This window comes from Melitaea cinxia, chromosome Z (genome assembly GCF_905220565.1).
Source record: "Melitaea cinxia chromosome Z, ilMelCinx1.1, whole genome shotgun sequence".
NCBI lineage: Eukaryota > Metazoa > Arthropoda > Insecta > Lepidoptera > Nymphalidae > Melitaea > Melitaea cinxia.
Genome location: NC_059424.1, coordinates 2,521,082 through 2,536,838, shown reverse-complemented (window position 1 = coordinate 2,536,838; position 15,757 = coordinate 2,521,082). Strand labels below are relative to the sequence as shown.

General features: G+C 32.2%; 1 protein-coding gene across 1 annotated transcript; it reads right to left on the bottom strand.

The window, feature by feature from the left end:
• Window positions 1-605: 605 nt before the first annotated feature.
• On the bottom strand, window positions 606-15,095 carry LOC123668441 (transcription initiation factor TFIID subunit 4). The gene is given in 11 exon segments (XM_045602171.1): window positions 606-1,100; window positions 2,301-2,462; window positions 2,723-2,899; window positions 2,984-3,523; window positions 6,484-6,627; window positions 6,893-7,102; window positions 8,221-8,379; window positions 10,376-10,540; window positions 14,262-14,610; window positions 14,612-14,813; window positions 14,816-15,095. Coding segments are annotated over 11 exon segments (2,517 nt in total). The 3' UTR covers window positions 606-971.
• Window positions 15,096-15,757: the final 662 nt, after the last annotated feature.

Genomic DNA, 15,757 nt, shown 5'->3' with positions numbered 1-15,757 from the left:
TGTTTATACGCGAGCGACAAAGACAAAAGATGAGGTCAATGTACGAAATTCTTCGTGCTCCGCGTCCGTACTTATACTATAAAGTAAGCGCGAAAAGAATAATCCCAATATATACTATTATATTTAACGCGCCAAAAAATATACATATGTTTTAAAGACACTTCGTTATTAGTGTTTTTTTATAGTTTCTTAGTTTCGTACCAAGTTACGTTCTAGAGTATTTGTCAAATGTCCAAACGGGCCTCTTATTTTGTGACGACTATAATATTACAAGTATTTATTTTGACACATACCATTTTAAAATTTTAAATTATTGAAGTGGTGGAACATGCACGTATTGTCAAGTCAAAACGAAAATGAATTTTCTAGTTTATATTTAAATTGCACTGAAACGGTATAATATTGTAAACACCATTAAAATTTTCGCTCAAAATAATTTTTGTAAATTATAGATTGTCATAAGTTTGAACAAACGGTTGGTTGAACTGGAGTGTTGGTTCTTTTCCTTTTCAGATATCGAACAAACAAAAAAAGTACTGCAGGTATATCACCATTATCTTGGCAAAAAAAAATATATATTATATTTTAAAATAATTCTAATACTATTTATTTGGTTTCACCAATAATTATTTTTCGATATTAAGAGCTACAAATTTAATGCCAGTTAACAAGACCTTAAATTAACATTTATACACTTTCATATTTACAACTTAATATTAAACATTAGACAAAGATCAACATTATTATTACTATATTGTATAGTCACTATGCCATTAGAAAGTCCAACATAGGTCCAATATATAAACTATACGAACTTCTTTAATATACTCACACTGTACAAAATACTAAATCAAAGAAAAAATCACTATGAAATAATTTTCTAACACCAATAACGGGCCCACACTTTAATTTACAATGCATTAATGTTTAGTTCTTGAGAACAAATTTTTTGCCCTTGTCTTAATTGAACACTATTTGAGATAACTTCGGAACAGCATGAGTGAATGGGCAGTATCCTTCTCTTGTTCTAGAAGGAATAGCATATCCCTGTGGTTGATTCGCTTTAGACGTGTCCTCAGTGCCATTTGGCTGCGTCCAGACTGTAAAAAAAATAAAATATGATTAATAATAATAGTGAAGTTTGTCAAATGTGTATTTAATTATATATTTTTTTAACCGACTTCCAAAAAAGGAGGAGGTTCTCAATTCGACTGTATGTATGTTACATCAGAACCTTTGACGGTGTGGACCATAATGTCCAATAATGCGAATGTCAATATATCTAATAATGCGTTTTTACTTGACGCTTTTTTCGTCCACCTACGTTGTATTATACCGCATAACTTTCTACTGGATGTACCGATTTTGATAATTCTTTTTTTTGTTGGAAAGAAGATATCCCTAGTTTAGTACCATGATAAGAAAACCAGGATCTGATGATGGGATCCCAGAGAAATCGAGAGAAACTCTTGAAAATCCGCAATAACTTTTTACTGGGTGCACCGATTTTGATATTTGTTTTTTTGTTGGAAAGAAGATATCCCTAGTTTAGTACCATTATAAGGAAACCAGGATCTCATGATGGGGTCCCAGAGAAATCGAGAGAAACTCTTGAAAATTCGCAATTACTTTTTACTGGGTGTACCGATTTTAATAATTTTTAATTTAATTGAAAGCTGATGTTTGTCATGTGGTCACATATAAATTTTATTGAGAACTGATAACTACTTTTTGAGTAATCTTTGATAACGCGTAGTTACTTGACTATTTTTTTGTCAATCTACGTTGTATTGCTCGTCGATGTAATTGAAGTCGGTTTTTTTTTCGTTTGCGAGCAAACACAATTATTTATATAACTAGGTCGGCAAACAAGCGTACGGCTCACCCGATGATAAGCGATTACCTAGCTTATAGACGCCTGCAACACTAGAAGTATCGCAAGCGCGTAGCCGACCCTATCCCCATTCCCCCCCAAGAGCTCTGGTCACCTTACTCACCAACAGGAACACAACCCTACTTTAAAACAGTATTATTTAGCTGTGATCTTCTATAAGGTTGAGGTACTACCCCAGTCGGGTTGCTCCATTTTTTGAGCAGGGAATTTCCTGCTGTGTCCTACCTCAGTTACAAGATTAAGTTGTTACATATTAAGATTAAGTTATGGACTTCATTTGAATATTATTGTGCTATAATAAAAATAAATAAGAACCTAACAATTAATATATTTTTTTAAACAACTAATAATTATTATCAAATGTACAAATGCTTATGGTATTCGGTGGTAAATAAAAAATACTTACGAATCCACCAGAGCCGTGGCCACTCGAGCCGAATGAGGAGTCTCCTGCGCCTCCTGGACCTTCTAAACGTGGCTTCTTGCGGGGTCCAATAGCTTGTAAAGCTGTCAAGTTAGCTTCCCGCTGTCTCAACTCTTCTAGTTCAGCTCGTTGCATCTCCTTAGCCTAAAGAAAAAAAAAATACACACAATTTTTAATATGACGATTTTAAACCTGTTGATTATTGATTATAGGGTCTGGTTCACTGGTGGCGGATAACGCTATTTAATGTATAACGTAAAAGTTACTGTTTATCAATTTAGGAGAAAAAAGTCTTTATGGCCTTTTCTATTCGTATCTTATTTGCAAAATAATTATCCACAATTGGTGAAACAAGCCTTCAATAATATAATACTTGATGTGGAAATAAAAAGTTCGAGTATTACCTTAGCCTTCAGTTTAGCCTGTTCAGGGTCTTCGTTCTTAGAACGGGACTTAGCAGCTCTCAACAACATTTCCCTTTCTGAATCTTCCCTACGTTTCTTATCAACTCGATCCAATTCTTCAAGAAACTTGAGCTGACCCTTTACGTCTTGCGTGACTTCGTATTTTGAATCGTTTTGCTATACATAAAAAAATTAATACATAATTGTAATTATTTTTTTAAGAATTTAGTCAATGTTAGTCTGAAATAGTGAATGAAATACCTTTAGCAATAAATCGATTCGATGTTGAGCGGTGACTGCTAGCTTTTCGACCAAGCTTTTCAATATTTCGTGTACAGCGTGGCTCATTATTCCGGCTACTTCAGCCGATGGTTCGTCGAGGCCATGTTTAGCTGTGATGGATTTCAATCTCGCTTGCATCAAGCTCATCGGTACGAGGTACTCGTCCTTACACGACCTTATTTGTGTTCCAATCATTTCAGTGGACCCTAGAATCCTCTGGGTTTCCTCAGCTAAATTGACGCCACCCATAGCGGCAACGTCGTTTATATCATCATCACCAGCCATCTTGTCATCGACAAACGGTTGGTTGAACTGGAGTGTTGATTTCTTTTCCTTTTCCTTAAGAAGGGATTTCCCAGCAGTTAGAACAGTTGATAACGCTGAAGACGATGTCGGCCTCGTGAAACCGGATTTACTGTTCACTGGCATCGTTTTACCAACTTTAGTCACGTTGAGCTTGGTGTGAACTGGAATGTTCTGGAGAACCGCAATTGTGCTTCCCGCCTTAGGTGGCGGTTTCTGCTGAAAATTTCACTAAATTTAAATATTTGTAGGGAAAGCCAATTCACATCGATAGACCCTTTTCTTGTAAAGGAATTTTTTACTCTATTTTAATATTTATTTAAAATCAATTGAATTTAAAAAAAGGGTCTGTTTTTAAAGATGAAAAAAAAAAAACATATCTATAGACACCAATATCGTATGTATATAATCATGCAGCTTGCTATGAAAATAAAAATCTATGGAAGAAATCGTAGCTGCAAAACATTTCTCGCAAATAAAATAAGTAAAAAAGCTAACGATGAAACTAATTACTTATTTCATAATTGACAATAATATTTCGACACTTAATACGCTATAGATTAAAAATGTTTTTACATAAAATACATTCATATGATCTAGCAACATGCAAAAATGAAAAATATATAAGAAAAGTCTGAAACAATTTTTTACGTAATATTCTACAAATTATTTATATCTGTGTCCGTGGACAATACTGTCACATATTTTTTTTTTCATACATATCTTAGAAACTGATTCAACCTCAGAGTTATTTTATACCGTAAAATACAGTATGTAAAGTTTAACCCGTATAAAAGAAATAACTCATACGAAAATTACTTTTCACATATAAATTTTCCAACAATTATAAAACTTTGCTTAAAACCTAAATAATTCGTTGTTATAATTATAACAAAGAATTTATTAAATTAATGATTTATTTGTAAAAACTTTTAATAATAAGTGAAATTTTAAAGTTAAATTGGTTTATATTCGTTACTGTTCCTATACAATTAACAAGCGTAAAACAAATGCAAAGTGATTAGCGATATCTATTACGTATATCTCGACAACAACATTGTAATCACTATACAACGAACAGGGATAAATCAAAATAACATCAAGTAAATTGTCTACTATAACTGTGTACAGCCATCCACTAGGAAATAATGAGCATGTTTTGAAACAAATTCTAACTATATATATTTTTATTACATCAAAATTAGTATATTAAAAATTAAGTAGCATTACGCATCCATAGAATCTACAGATTCTAAAAAACTTTTATAAATCATTTTTTTTCTTGTTCCTTATTTGACAATATTTTTTTATTTTTTTATAAATAGGTTAGGTTAGACACCACACCTTTACATTAATAGCTAAACCATATACTTTAATGCAATGATTTATTTTGCATGTATATGTAATAAAACTGTCCCGCAATGTTCAAAGGTCCAACTCAAATTTCGTTTTATCCTAAATCTTGCTCATTATAAACTAGAAAGCCACTTTCAAATAAAATAAAATGACTCATAAACAAAAAAAAAAAGAGTTATTCGGAATCATTTCACAAAATTTTTGTATATAATTTTTTTTTTTTTGTTGTAAAACATCGAATGTAAAATACAACTAGTCACACGTCATTTTCCATTCGTAACTCTGTGATAACTTTCAGAAAGTTGTACTCGGCTGTTACCATTCTTTTGCCGTATTTATCCCTATTTATTGCACGCCTCTAAGGAGGTGCTTTATATTAACAACGTTTTCTAATAAAAAACATAATTAAAATCATCATGTAAATGAATAAATCTTTAATGATTCCGAAAACTCATTTAAGCCACGTACTCAAAAGGGGAATTTACGTATATGTATCAGAATAGGGCTGTCATCCCCTTATATATCCAAATTCGAAATGCTTTGGAACAACTATACACGCAAAACCGATTTCGTATCGAGGTATCAGCAATATCCGAAACTAGTAAATTAACTGACAAGAATCAGTCAATCATCGCCCTTGTTCTGATCAAAGGATTTATAAAAGGTCCGAACAGCCCTATGGTACATGTGGGTACGAGGGCACAGACAAACCTGCGCGACACACTGCAAGGTTGCGTTAACCGGTATTGGTGAAGGCGGTTGGGGGATCATTGGCATCACGGGGGGCAGGAGAGGCGTTAGAGTGGGACTCGAGCTCCCCTCGTCCTCTAGCTGCCACAATGACCACTTATGATATTACAACGAACTAATTTCTAACCAAATAAGCAACCTGCTCATTATGACCTGTTCGATACAACTCAACTTGTTAAAATATACTCAGCGCAATGCCTTCGCCTTGGCGTTACTGAGCCCAAAATTTATAGACAATTGTATATTGGTTCATTATACATAGTCAACCACTTTATTCTTACACTTGGATGACGTTTTTGGAGTTCCTGAGCCAAAATGTATTGGTAATTATATATTTGTTCATTATACATAGTGACAGATTTAATTTTTACATATAAGTAAACACAATTATAACGAAGTTATAATTTATTCTTCTTGACCTGAACCGTTTTGTCTTAAAAAGTGCTAAAAATGTATTTGCTTTTGACGCGTCTTAGATCTACAAAAGATTAAGTTGTATTTTGAATCATAATACAAAAACACAGATTTTAATCTGTTTCTCAGAATGTATCATTTAATCAAATACTAATTATCAATATTTACAAGATATGAACAAAAAGCAATAGCTTTAAGATGTTAAAATAACCAGGCGTTACTTTTAACGTTTCTGAGCCAACGTGATTGATGATGAATAATTATTTGTATTTTGGTTCATCACAAAAATAGTCACCGATTTTATCACATGACACCTATGTCGTGGCATGAAATGTGACAACTCTTTAATTTAAATTATACCGTGCTCAGTATAATTATGTTAACGTGCTTAATTAGCTTTAAAATAATAGCATACCATTAATCGGACTATGAGGCCTGCTTTTTGTAATGCTATTAAAACAATGCAAGCCAACTACGCCGCCTATTGAATTTATGTTTTGTAATTTTTAAACAAAAATCGAAAATGTTAAAATATATTTTATTCGTCGTACATGTGTTTCGTGTATACTATATACTATATGAAATTTACTGACATACAGTATATTTCATACTTTTTTTCATTATTTTATTATTTATAAAAGAAATTTTCTGCTTACCATTGGCACGTTAGTGGATGCGACGACCGGCGGTGGCGCGGGTCCAGAAATTGTTGAGAAAGCAACATGGGGTGATGGAGGATTTATGCCTTCAATAACTAGTTCTTTGATGACTAAGGACTGCCTGAGTAGCGGCAAACTTTTCTGTGGAAAAAATAAATAACTACATTGAAAAAAAAATCGTACATATAAAAAAATGTATAATGTATTTAAAACTATAAAACATTCACGAATATCGTCGCTGAAATTTCAACATAACAATAATTTTTGATGGAAAATCGCAATGTTATAGCTAATCAGACGCAACATACCTGGTTAGAACTTCGACGACGATATGTCAATATCAGAAACAATAACAAGATTTATTTTTGCCCTTCTACAGTAAATAACAATCAAACAACAGACTTACCTTAAGGAATCCTATCAAGCATGGCTGGGGGCTCGCATTGAGTAAACGCTCTAGTCTATCGCAGAACTCTTCAGGCTCAACTTGGGCGTCGATCAGTTCTTGGATAAGATTTCTCACACTACACTCAACAGATTTCGGTTCTTTGCTAGATAAATCTAGCAGATTGGCTAGGAAGTTTCTGCACTTCTCCTTCGTGTTGTCTAGCGGTTTCTGCGGATACACATTCATGGTAGACGTATTATACGAAGCAATTTTATATTATACAAATTACGTAAAATAATATACACTAAAGTGTGTATTTATAATTACGCTCGGTTTAAGTACATTATTATTATATACAAATTGTTACATGGTGTTTGCCCATAGGTTGTCTGGAAGCTATCGATCTTTAGCGAAAAGACCGCCTTTTATATATTTACATTTCATTATTGTTTTATTTTTTTATTGTCATTATTATTGTGCAATAATGAAATATTTCTGTTTTATCGTATTGTATTGTATTGCAGGTAATTAGTTCAAAGAAATAGTTTTTCCTTGGCGCATAGCTGCTTCTCTTGTTGGTGTTGTGTAGAAGCACTCCAATGGTTTGGTATATATATATATATATACTAGCTGACCCCGCAAACGTTGTTTTGCCATATATTTTATTAACTTTCTTAATCCCCCCCCCCCTATAACTGGGTAATGAAAAATAGTGTTTTTCGATTCTCAGACCTACCCGATATGCACAGAAAATTTTATGAGATCGGTCAAGCCGTTTCGGATGAGTTTAACTACAAACACCGCGACACGAGAATTTTATATATTAGATATATATTTTTAAGATACAGACGCTATAATAATTAATGTTGATTCCTATCGATGTTGACTTTATTTATAGCCGTATATTTAACAAATAAAAATTTTAGAATGTATTTGAGTTATTCCGTATCTAACTGAGTAATAACAAATATATTTCTTTAAAACCGGTTTGTAGAATTCAATTAAGGAATTATCATTATTTTTAGTTATTTATTTTAGCACGTTTTTAGAGCTCATTCCTTCACAATCACTAGAATTTTTTTTTTTAATAATAACGCAAAAATTCAAAAACCGGTAAGAATCGGGCACAATGCTTTCAAAGTCGTGCCCTTGCAAGTACGTTACTCGGAATAGATAAACAAGATACATATTCACTACTAAAAAATAGAGAAAGCGACTCGGAAATTAATAGATAAAACGAAATAAATTAGATGATATATATATCAATAAGCAATTATCTGAAACTACCACGTTCAATATAAATAGCGTCTACTATAAGCGGTGATTTTATTATCACTGGCACCTACTTGTGTGGTTACAGTCGGTTGCTGGGGTTGAGGCGTGGGCGTTGGTATGGTTGCCAGGGAAACCGCCGGGACCGGTGTGGCAACCGGACCGGCTGGCATTTGACCGGCCATCTGGCTCGGTGAAGCGACACTTGTCGATACCGTCGCCACACCTGGATGCTATAAGGAAGAAACGAGAACAAAAATTATAACATCGTATAATATAAATTCATAAAACTAATCAAAATATACGTGCAGATAAACTTAGCCTACTAAGCTCTAGACTATGTTTTATATTTACAAAATTTCATCTGCCGAATCGAACGCGCCGTTCGGTTGCTTTATAAGCTTAGCATTTCGTTTATTTCGGCGTTTCCATAAATGTATTTTTATTTTATTTATTTATTTATTTATTTTTTGATCCATGCATATTTTCGACTGACCAAAGTTGGATGAAGAAGCATGATAATAATCTAAGTTTGAATTTTCAGTTATAATCTATGCTCATAAACAAACGATCCGCATAGAAATTGCTTATAGAAACACATAAAATCCCTCTTCTTTTCTCTAAGTGCTAGAAAAACTTACAAAACTTTCAACTAAAAATACTATGAAATCTTTTAAAGTTTCTTCAAGCTAGTGCCTCTCTTACTTTGCAAGAATAAGTAAAGTTACAATGTTCATTTTAAAATAAGAAAGTCAGTTCAGAAGTTTTTACCACCAAAGTGCCATTCACTTAAGAAATAAATATCAGTTTTTACAATACTTGCTAAATCACTTCAACAGTAAGTTATTTATTACAAATAATTAGTGTCAATGCGTTTAACAGATTCATACAGTTACGAGTAATTTTTATTTGGAAATAATCCTCAGCAGTAAGAATCTACTGATTCCTTCATCACAGTAACTCTAGTTTTAAAAATATGGATCTGACCTGTAAAACTAACGAAATGAATTTATTAAAATGGATATGTCTTTATTATCAAAAACACCGAAAATCACTTTTCATGACAAATACAAATTTAAATATGCATGCAATGCGAATAAAAACGTGCACAAACGCAAGCGACAGCACACTCGAAATACAGGAAACATTTTATAACTATTACTTATTGAAAGTAACTAGCACTACGTACACCTAAATTAAAATTATAAAAATCTATGTTAAATACAAGTAAGGTATAAAACACATAACTTTATTCTAAGTAATCGTGTTTAAGTCTAGATAATATGTTACCTTTATTGATATGGAAGATTTTTTAAGCCTCCTTCATAATTAAATACTATACTGAATATCTTATATTATTAAATACGTAAAACAAACGCAATATATATTAAATCTACAATTAATTTGACAACTAAACTATCACAAACACAGTATAATATCAGTTACAAATAAGTTATAATATAATTTTATCTCTTTGTGGTCGTAACGTGCAAACGACTGAGCGTCACTTGCATGGACCATAAGCGCTTACTAAGTATTTGGTCGTATTACAAACCTTCTCCAGTTTCACTCAGTTCTCCCTGAAGCTATATATATATACACGACAAATATAACTGATACATAGTTTACCCGTTATTGTCTTAAATAATAATAAAATTTTATCATTTTCGATTTATTTAGTCGACGGAGTATTACCGTATTGTGCTTTCTTGCATGCGTGTGAGCTAAGTCCCATACCCTAGTTAATGCAAAGCGTTTTATGCGAAGCCGTGATTTTTAGTTATGATTCTGTACTGATTCTTATAACCGTCGTCCAGGAAAAAGTGTAAGTTATTCTAAGATAAGTAATTAGGCAAAACGAAATATGTACACGAACATCGGGATCGTCAAAGCAGCTTTAGAAAGATCGTTATAAACATTCCAAAAAAAAAAAAAAAACTTCAGCGAAATTTAACATCGATACTGCACATAAAACGTCCCCGACACCCGAGTCGCTGTAAACACTAGTTAATTATAATTAGTATTTTTAATAAAACCAATGACTGGAACTAGTTCCGATCGGTTCTTACCTTGTTAATCAATTTACCTTAAAACATGCACCGCCACCGTATCTTACATGCAAGATTCGTTTGAAACTGAATAAACAATTAGAACGGGGTGACGCGTTGTCCGATCTCAGACGACGACGAGTGGAGTTGCGATGTTTCGGAGTAAGCAGTGGGCACTTACGGCCGGCACGGTCGACAGCCGGAGCGTCTGGGGCTGAGGCGCCGTGAGAGTGCTGGCCGCGGGCGCGGGGCCGACCCTCAACAGCTGGTATTGACCATTCTCAGTCTTTAACAACAAATGACCCTGCTGCCCCTGTTGTAGACTTTGAAGTGTTTGCAGCGTTATCTAAAAATGAACGCCTCGTTTGAATTTTTCTGTATGCTATGAACGAATCTATCTCGTTACAGTTCGATCTCAACTTCCAATTATGAATCTAAGCAAATTTATTATTAGAATACAATTAACATACGGGGGGTGCAGGCGATGACGGTGAGAGGGTAACCTTTAATGTGGGTGTGTTAGATGTGAAGCATGTTGATTACTTTGCAATTAGTCGGTTTATCAGATTACAAAAAGCACCGTTGTTGAAGTTATCGCATGTAGTGCTCATATGTACACATTTGATGTTATATTGTTTACATTACATTTACAAAATCACTGAGGCTGTTATTTTATTGCAAATTTAAAACACTTTTCGCTAATAAATTGTTATTATTTCAGATTCATCGAAGAATACGACAATAAACTTTAAAAATCGAGTCATTATACATTTAACTTTCAGTACTATACGAAAATGTTTATCAAGTCCTACGCTTACTTTCTTAATTTACGATAAAAAAAAGACGTTTTGTAGTAAATATACGTAAAACTATTATCATTTTGCAAGACGCTATTTTTATAAAATTTATATCTGAATATAAATAAAACTTAAAGTAAGGGGGCGTTCATAAAATACGTGAGATGTTTAAGGGGGGAAGAGGGTCGAGGAAAATCTCATCTAATCTTACGTTGGAGAGAGGGGGGGGGGCCTCGGCAAATATCACACAATTTTTTTTTCTGTTTGAAAAGTATTATTTAAGTATTCAACTGTTAATTTTTTATTACACTGATATTTAAACTCTCAGTGATATTGATTACTAGTCCTAACTAGTCGTATATAAAAGCACGAAGCATTTTTTTTTCCTTTTTACAATAACAATCTAACGCGTTTACGTAAGAAGCCCATATTTTGAAAAATCTCACGTGAGATTGAGGGATTGGGGGAGGGGGTTGAATAAAATCTCAATACATCTCACCAGGGGGGGGGGAGGAAGGGACAGAAAATTTATAAAAACACCTCACGTAATTTATGGACGCCCCCTAAGATAGTACCGAAACAACAACAAATACTTATTTGTATTTATGCGTCGCAACTAATAATATTTAATTACGAAAACGATAACGGAATCAAGATAAGAGACAACCGTTTGCAAGATTGAATTGTCTAGACTGAGTTACAAAAATCAATGTATTTGACAAAAATAGATATCAATCAAATACATTACACATCATAGGGACACAAACGACGCGTTCATAAATATAATAGCGATGTTTCATACACCGTAAGTCGATCGATTTTAATTTACTTGATCAAGACGATGTACGACTTACGAATTTTTTTACGAAAAATTGTTGAAAAAAATGAAATTACGACTAAATATTTTTTTATGTTACATAAAAGTTCATCAATCTATCCATTGTATCAAGTGCATCGTATTAATTTTGAAAATTTATCGGTGTTTTAAAATATACATACATTATTTTACCCATATGGCAAAAATGAGTATACTATTTTTAGTCACATAGTCCTATTAAATAATAATCACTTACACATATATTTTCCACTTGCTCACGATACTTGAAGCAGTTTTATTTTTTAATTTTTCAATTTTTCAAATGTGTTCAAACACTTGAATAAAATCAACGTTACAGACTATCCCTGACATTTATGTTGTCAACAACAAACAGGTAAAGAATACATGTCTATAATTGGGTCACAGGTTATAAATCAAATATCATATACTAAAACATTAAATAAAAATGTTTAATATTATTTATTGACTATGTTAATTGATAAATAAGTTTTTAATAATGAAATAATTATTTTTATACTTGTTCTTTATAGGTAACATTGTTAATATAAATTTTTTGGTTGGTTTACGCTGAGAATTGATGAACAAGATTTATTAATGAAAAGATTTAAAAAAAAGGAGTTCTAAACACAATTGAATTAAATTAACCTTAGCACAGGTTATTATAATATCCCAAATATTATAAATAATCAAGTAACTATTCAGGCAATCAAAAAATAAGAGAACATGTATTTCCACTCATCAAGATTCTTTGTAATTTGCCTTGTAACAAATTTTTATATGAAATAAAGTTATTATTATCATGAATTAATTGGAAAAATATTGAAAGTAATTAAATTTGACAACAAAAAACAAACAACAACAGTTCAAACATAATGTAGTGTCTGTATAAATAATACACAAGAAGGATGTAAGCACTTACACAAGGCAATAACTGTTTCTCTTCATCACCACATACATAACAACCATATTTAACACTTAAATAATACTAACTTGTATATCCCCATCGATTGGGTATTACAATATCACATTCGAGTTTTGTAATAGACATTTCAGGAGAGAAATTACATATATAAATATGCATTGAATTCACCATGAAGAGACAATTTTATATCAAATATTTTTAAATTAAAATATTATTAGAGATAATTTATACTTCCATAACCTATTAAACATAATCTAATGTTTCTATTTCCATAATCTAAGGTAATAATAACCTTATCTATAACACTTAAATTTAAGATCAAAATTTTGTCTTAGCAGAATAGTTGGAATATTAGTATATGGCCCAATATTATTTTAAACTTATCATATTAATGATTTGTTATTGTGAAATGAAATATTTACATGAACAATAATGCACCATTCATGCACATATATAATTATTATATAGACACATCTGGATGCTGACACCAGGGATGTAATCAGAACAATTAGGTCTAACACTGCAGTAGAAAGCTCGGGTCAACATGAAGAAGGCATTAATACAAAAGCGTTACGGAAATAGTAATTGCACAATATATGAGTATGTAAATTATATACTATCCTATTTAACAAAAATTAAAAAGATGCTGTGTAATTTGTTTTTAAAATATTTATGCTTTGCAGTCAAGCTCGAAGGATATTCTGTGCAACAGAATCTGTGAGACCCATATTTAAAATATTTAAATAGCAGCAACTTGCATTTAATTTATATTTTATCAACTTTATTGCTATTGATTTATTTCAAATTTTTGTAGTTTTATTAAATTTTCTACAAAGTAATTATCTTAATATTTATATAGTCTCAATATTAAATGAAATCTCAAAAGGACTTATAATTTTTATATGAATAATAGATTATGGAAATGTCGACACAAAAAACCATTTGCGATAAAAAGCTTAACTTGAGCATAGTTAAGCCATAGTTATTCGACGAACTAAGTGTGAAAAACATATTTCGCAGCCAGTCATATTTTTACAATTAATTTGAAATGGAATATTAAATGTGTATTAATGTGGAGATATCGATAGTCGACTATAATGACCTACTGACAAGGTTCTTGTTATTACTATTTTGTCCATCATTAGTGTTTGAATTATCGTGATATCATAATCAAATATTTTTATATATCCTGTATAATATATATAATGTATTTAATTACCTAATAATTTACAAATTATTGTAATACAAGCTATATACAATAGTTCTAACAGCGCCAGCAGTATGATTCAAAGAAGATAGTTATATTTGATATTCAAAACTTAAAATTATTGTTAAACTTTATACAATGTCAACAATTAAACGTTTAAAACAATGTTATCACATATGAAATATACGTAAAAAAATGTGCAGTTTAATTATGGGTCTCCAGATGCATTTACATTGAATAATGAGTAATCAAGGCATGAAGTGCTTTTTGTACAACATCAATATGAATGAAATGGTTACTTACCCCAGGAGTGGCAGCTCGTGTCCCAACAACTTGTGGAGTCCCGATCACCACTCGCGGAGACACCGTTGCAACAGACTTCTGAGCTGCGACCGGTGGGGCTCCCGGTCGCATATTCAGAATCTGAACATTGGGTAAAATAGCTGGCTGAGCTGAACCCAAATTCTGTGTTGTCACAACTACGTTTGGCCCTCCTGGCTTATTAATAGTCATAACATTGGGTATTGAACCAGGCATACTAGAATTTACTGTCATAGGCAATGTGACCATATTAGGTTGCATGCCAACTTGACCAGACGTTGTACCCTGTTTTATAACTAAAGGAGGTTGCATGGTAAACGCTAGTAGCAAACTGAGAATCTATACTATGACCCTGAAACTTTCTACAAGCTACCTGTGCTTAAGACGATGTTGTAGTATTATTATTAGAGTTTACGACGGATTGAAATGAAAACGACGAGTTTTGTCTGGCTAGGTAAAACTTTAGGTGGGTACTATTTACTTTTTCAGGGCCACCGCTACTAGAGACAGCATATAACCAGTTTACTTGTATTTAAGCGACGCGGGAACACTAAATGTTGCTTTAGATGCGATTAATGGATTATAACTTAAATCATCTAAATCACTATCACTTTGGTTCTTATATATTTGTCCATTGATGGTATTAGCATGTGAAGTATTGTCAAAACTATTTGGAAAAACATTTAATAGATAGTTCTGTGGCGATTTCCACGGAACGGACGTAACTAAATCTTCGAGAGAGCTCACTATCGCGTTTTTATCACTCCGATCAACGTCTGTAGCCAAAGCTTTCTCTACAAAGTCTAGTGTCGCCATTTTTTTTTTTGGCGGAAGCTATCAATGGTGAGCCACATTTTGATAAAACCGGTAAAATTTGCTTACTTCCGATTTTGGAGACCTGAAATAAATTATACATATATTTAAATTATTGTGCACGCTGTCCGCTACTTGTTTTTTATTATTACTAAAAACATTTTAATTTAAATCGTAAACGATGATTGTTGAATATTTTGATCGTATAATTTGAATAATAAACAGTATCTTAAATAACTAAAAATATTTTATCTGTATTTTTTATGATTATATAAAAATTTTATATTCGATATATTCTAAATTCAATTCAATTCTATTGTACCCCTATCAATCCAGTTTCCATCCTTCCCACAGCACTGTTGGAGCGCTATTGCATGTGACGGAGGATATTCGGTGGGCAATGGATAACCAAGCACTCTGGACTTCAGTAACGCTTTTAACTATAGACTATGACATACTTTATTTATTTATTTATTTATATTACTAGGCGATCCAACAGAGTTATGATAGAGATCCAGAGTTATGATACAATAGTATGATGCAATAATATAATGTATAAATGTGGCCAAAATAGGATCACACTGACATGAACAAATTAATCATTATAAAATGCATAACTAGACACTATTATTTATTTATTTATTCTTTATTGTACACCACATAGA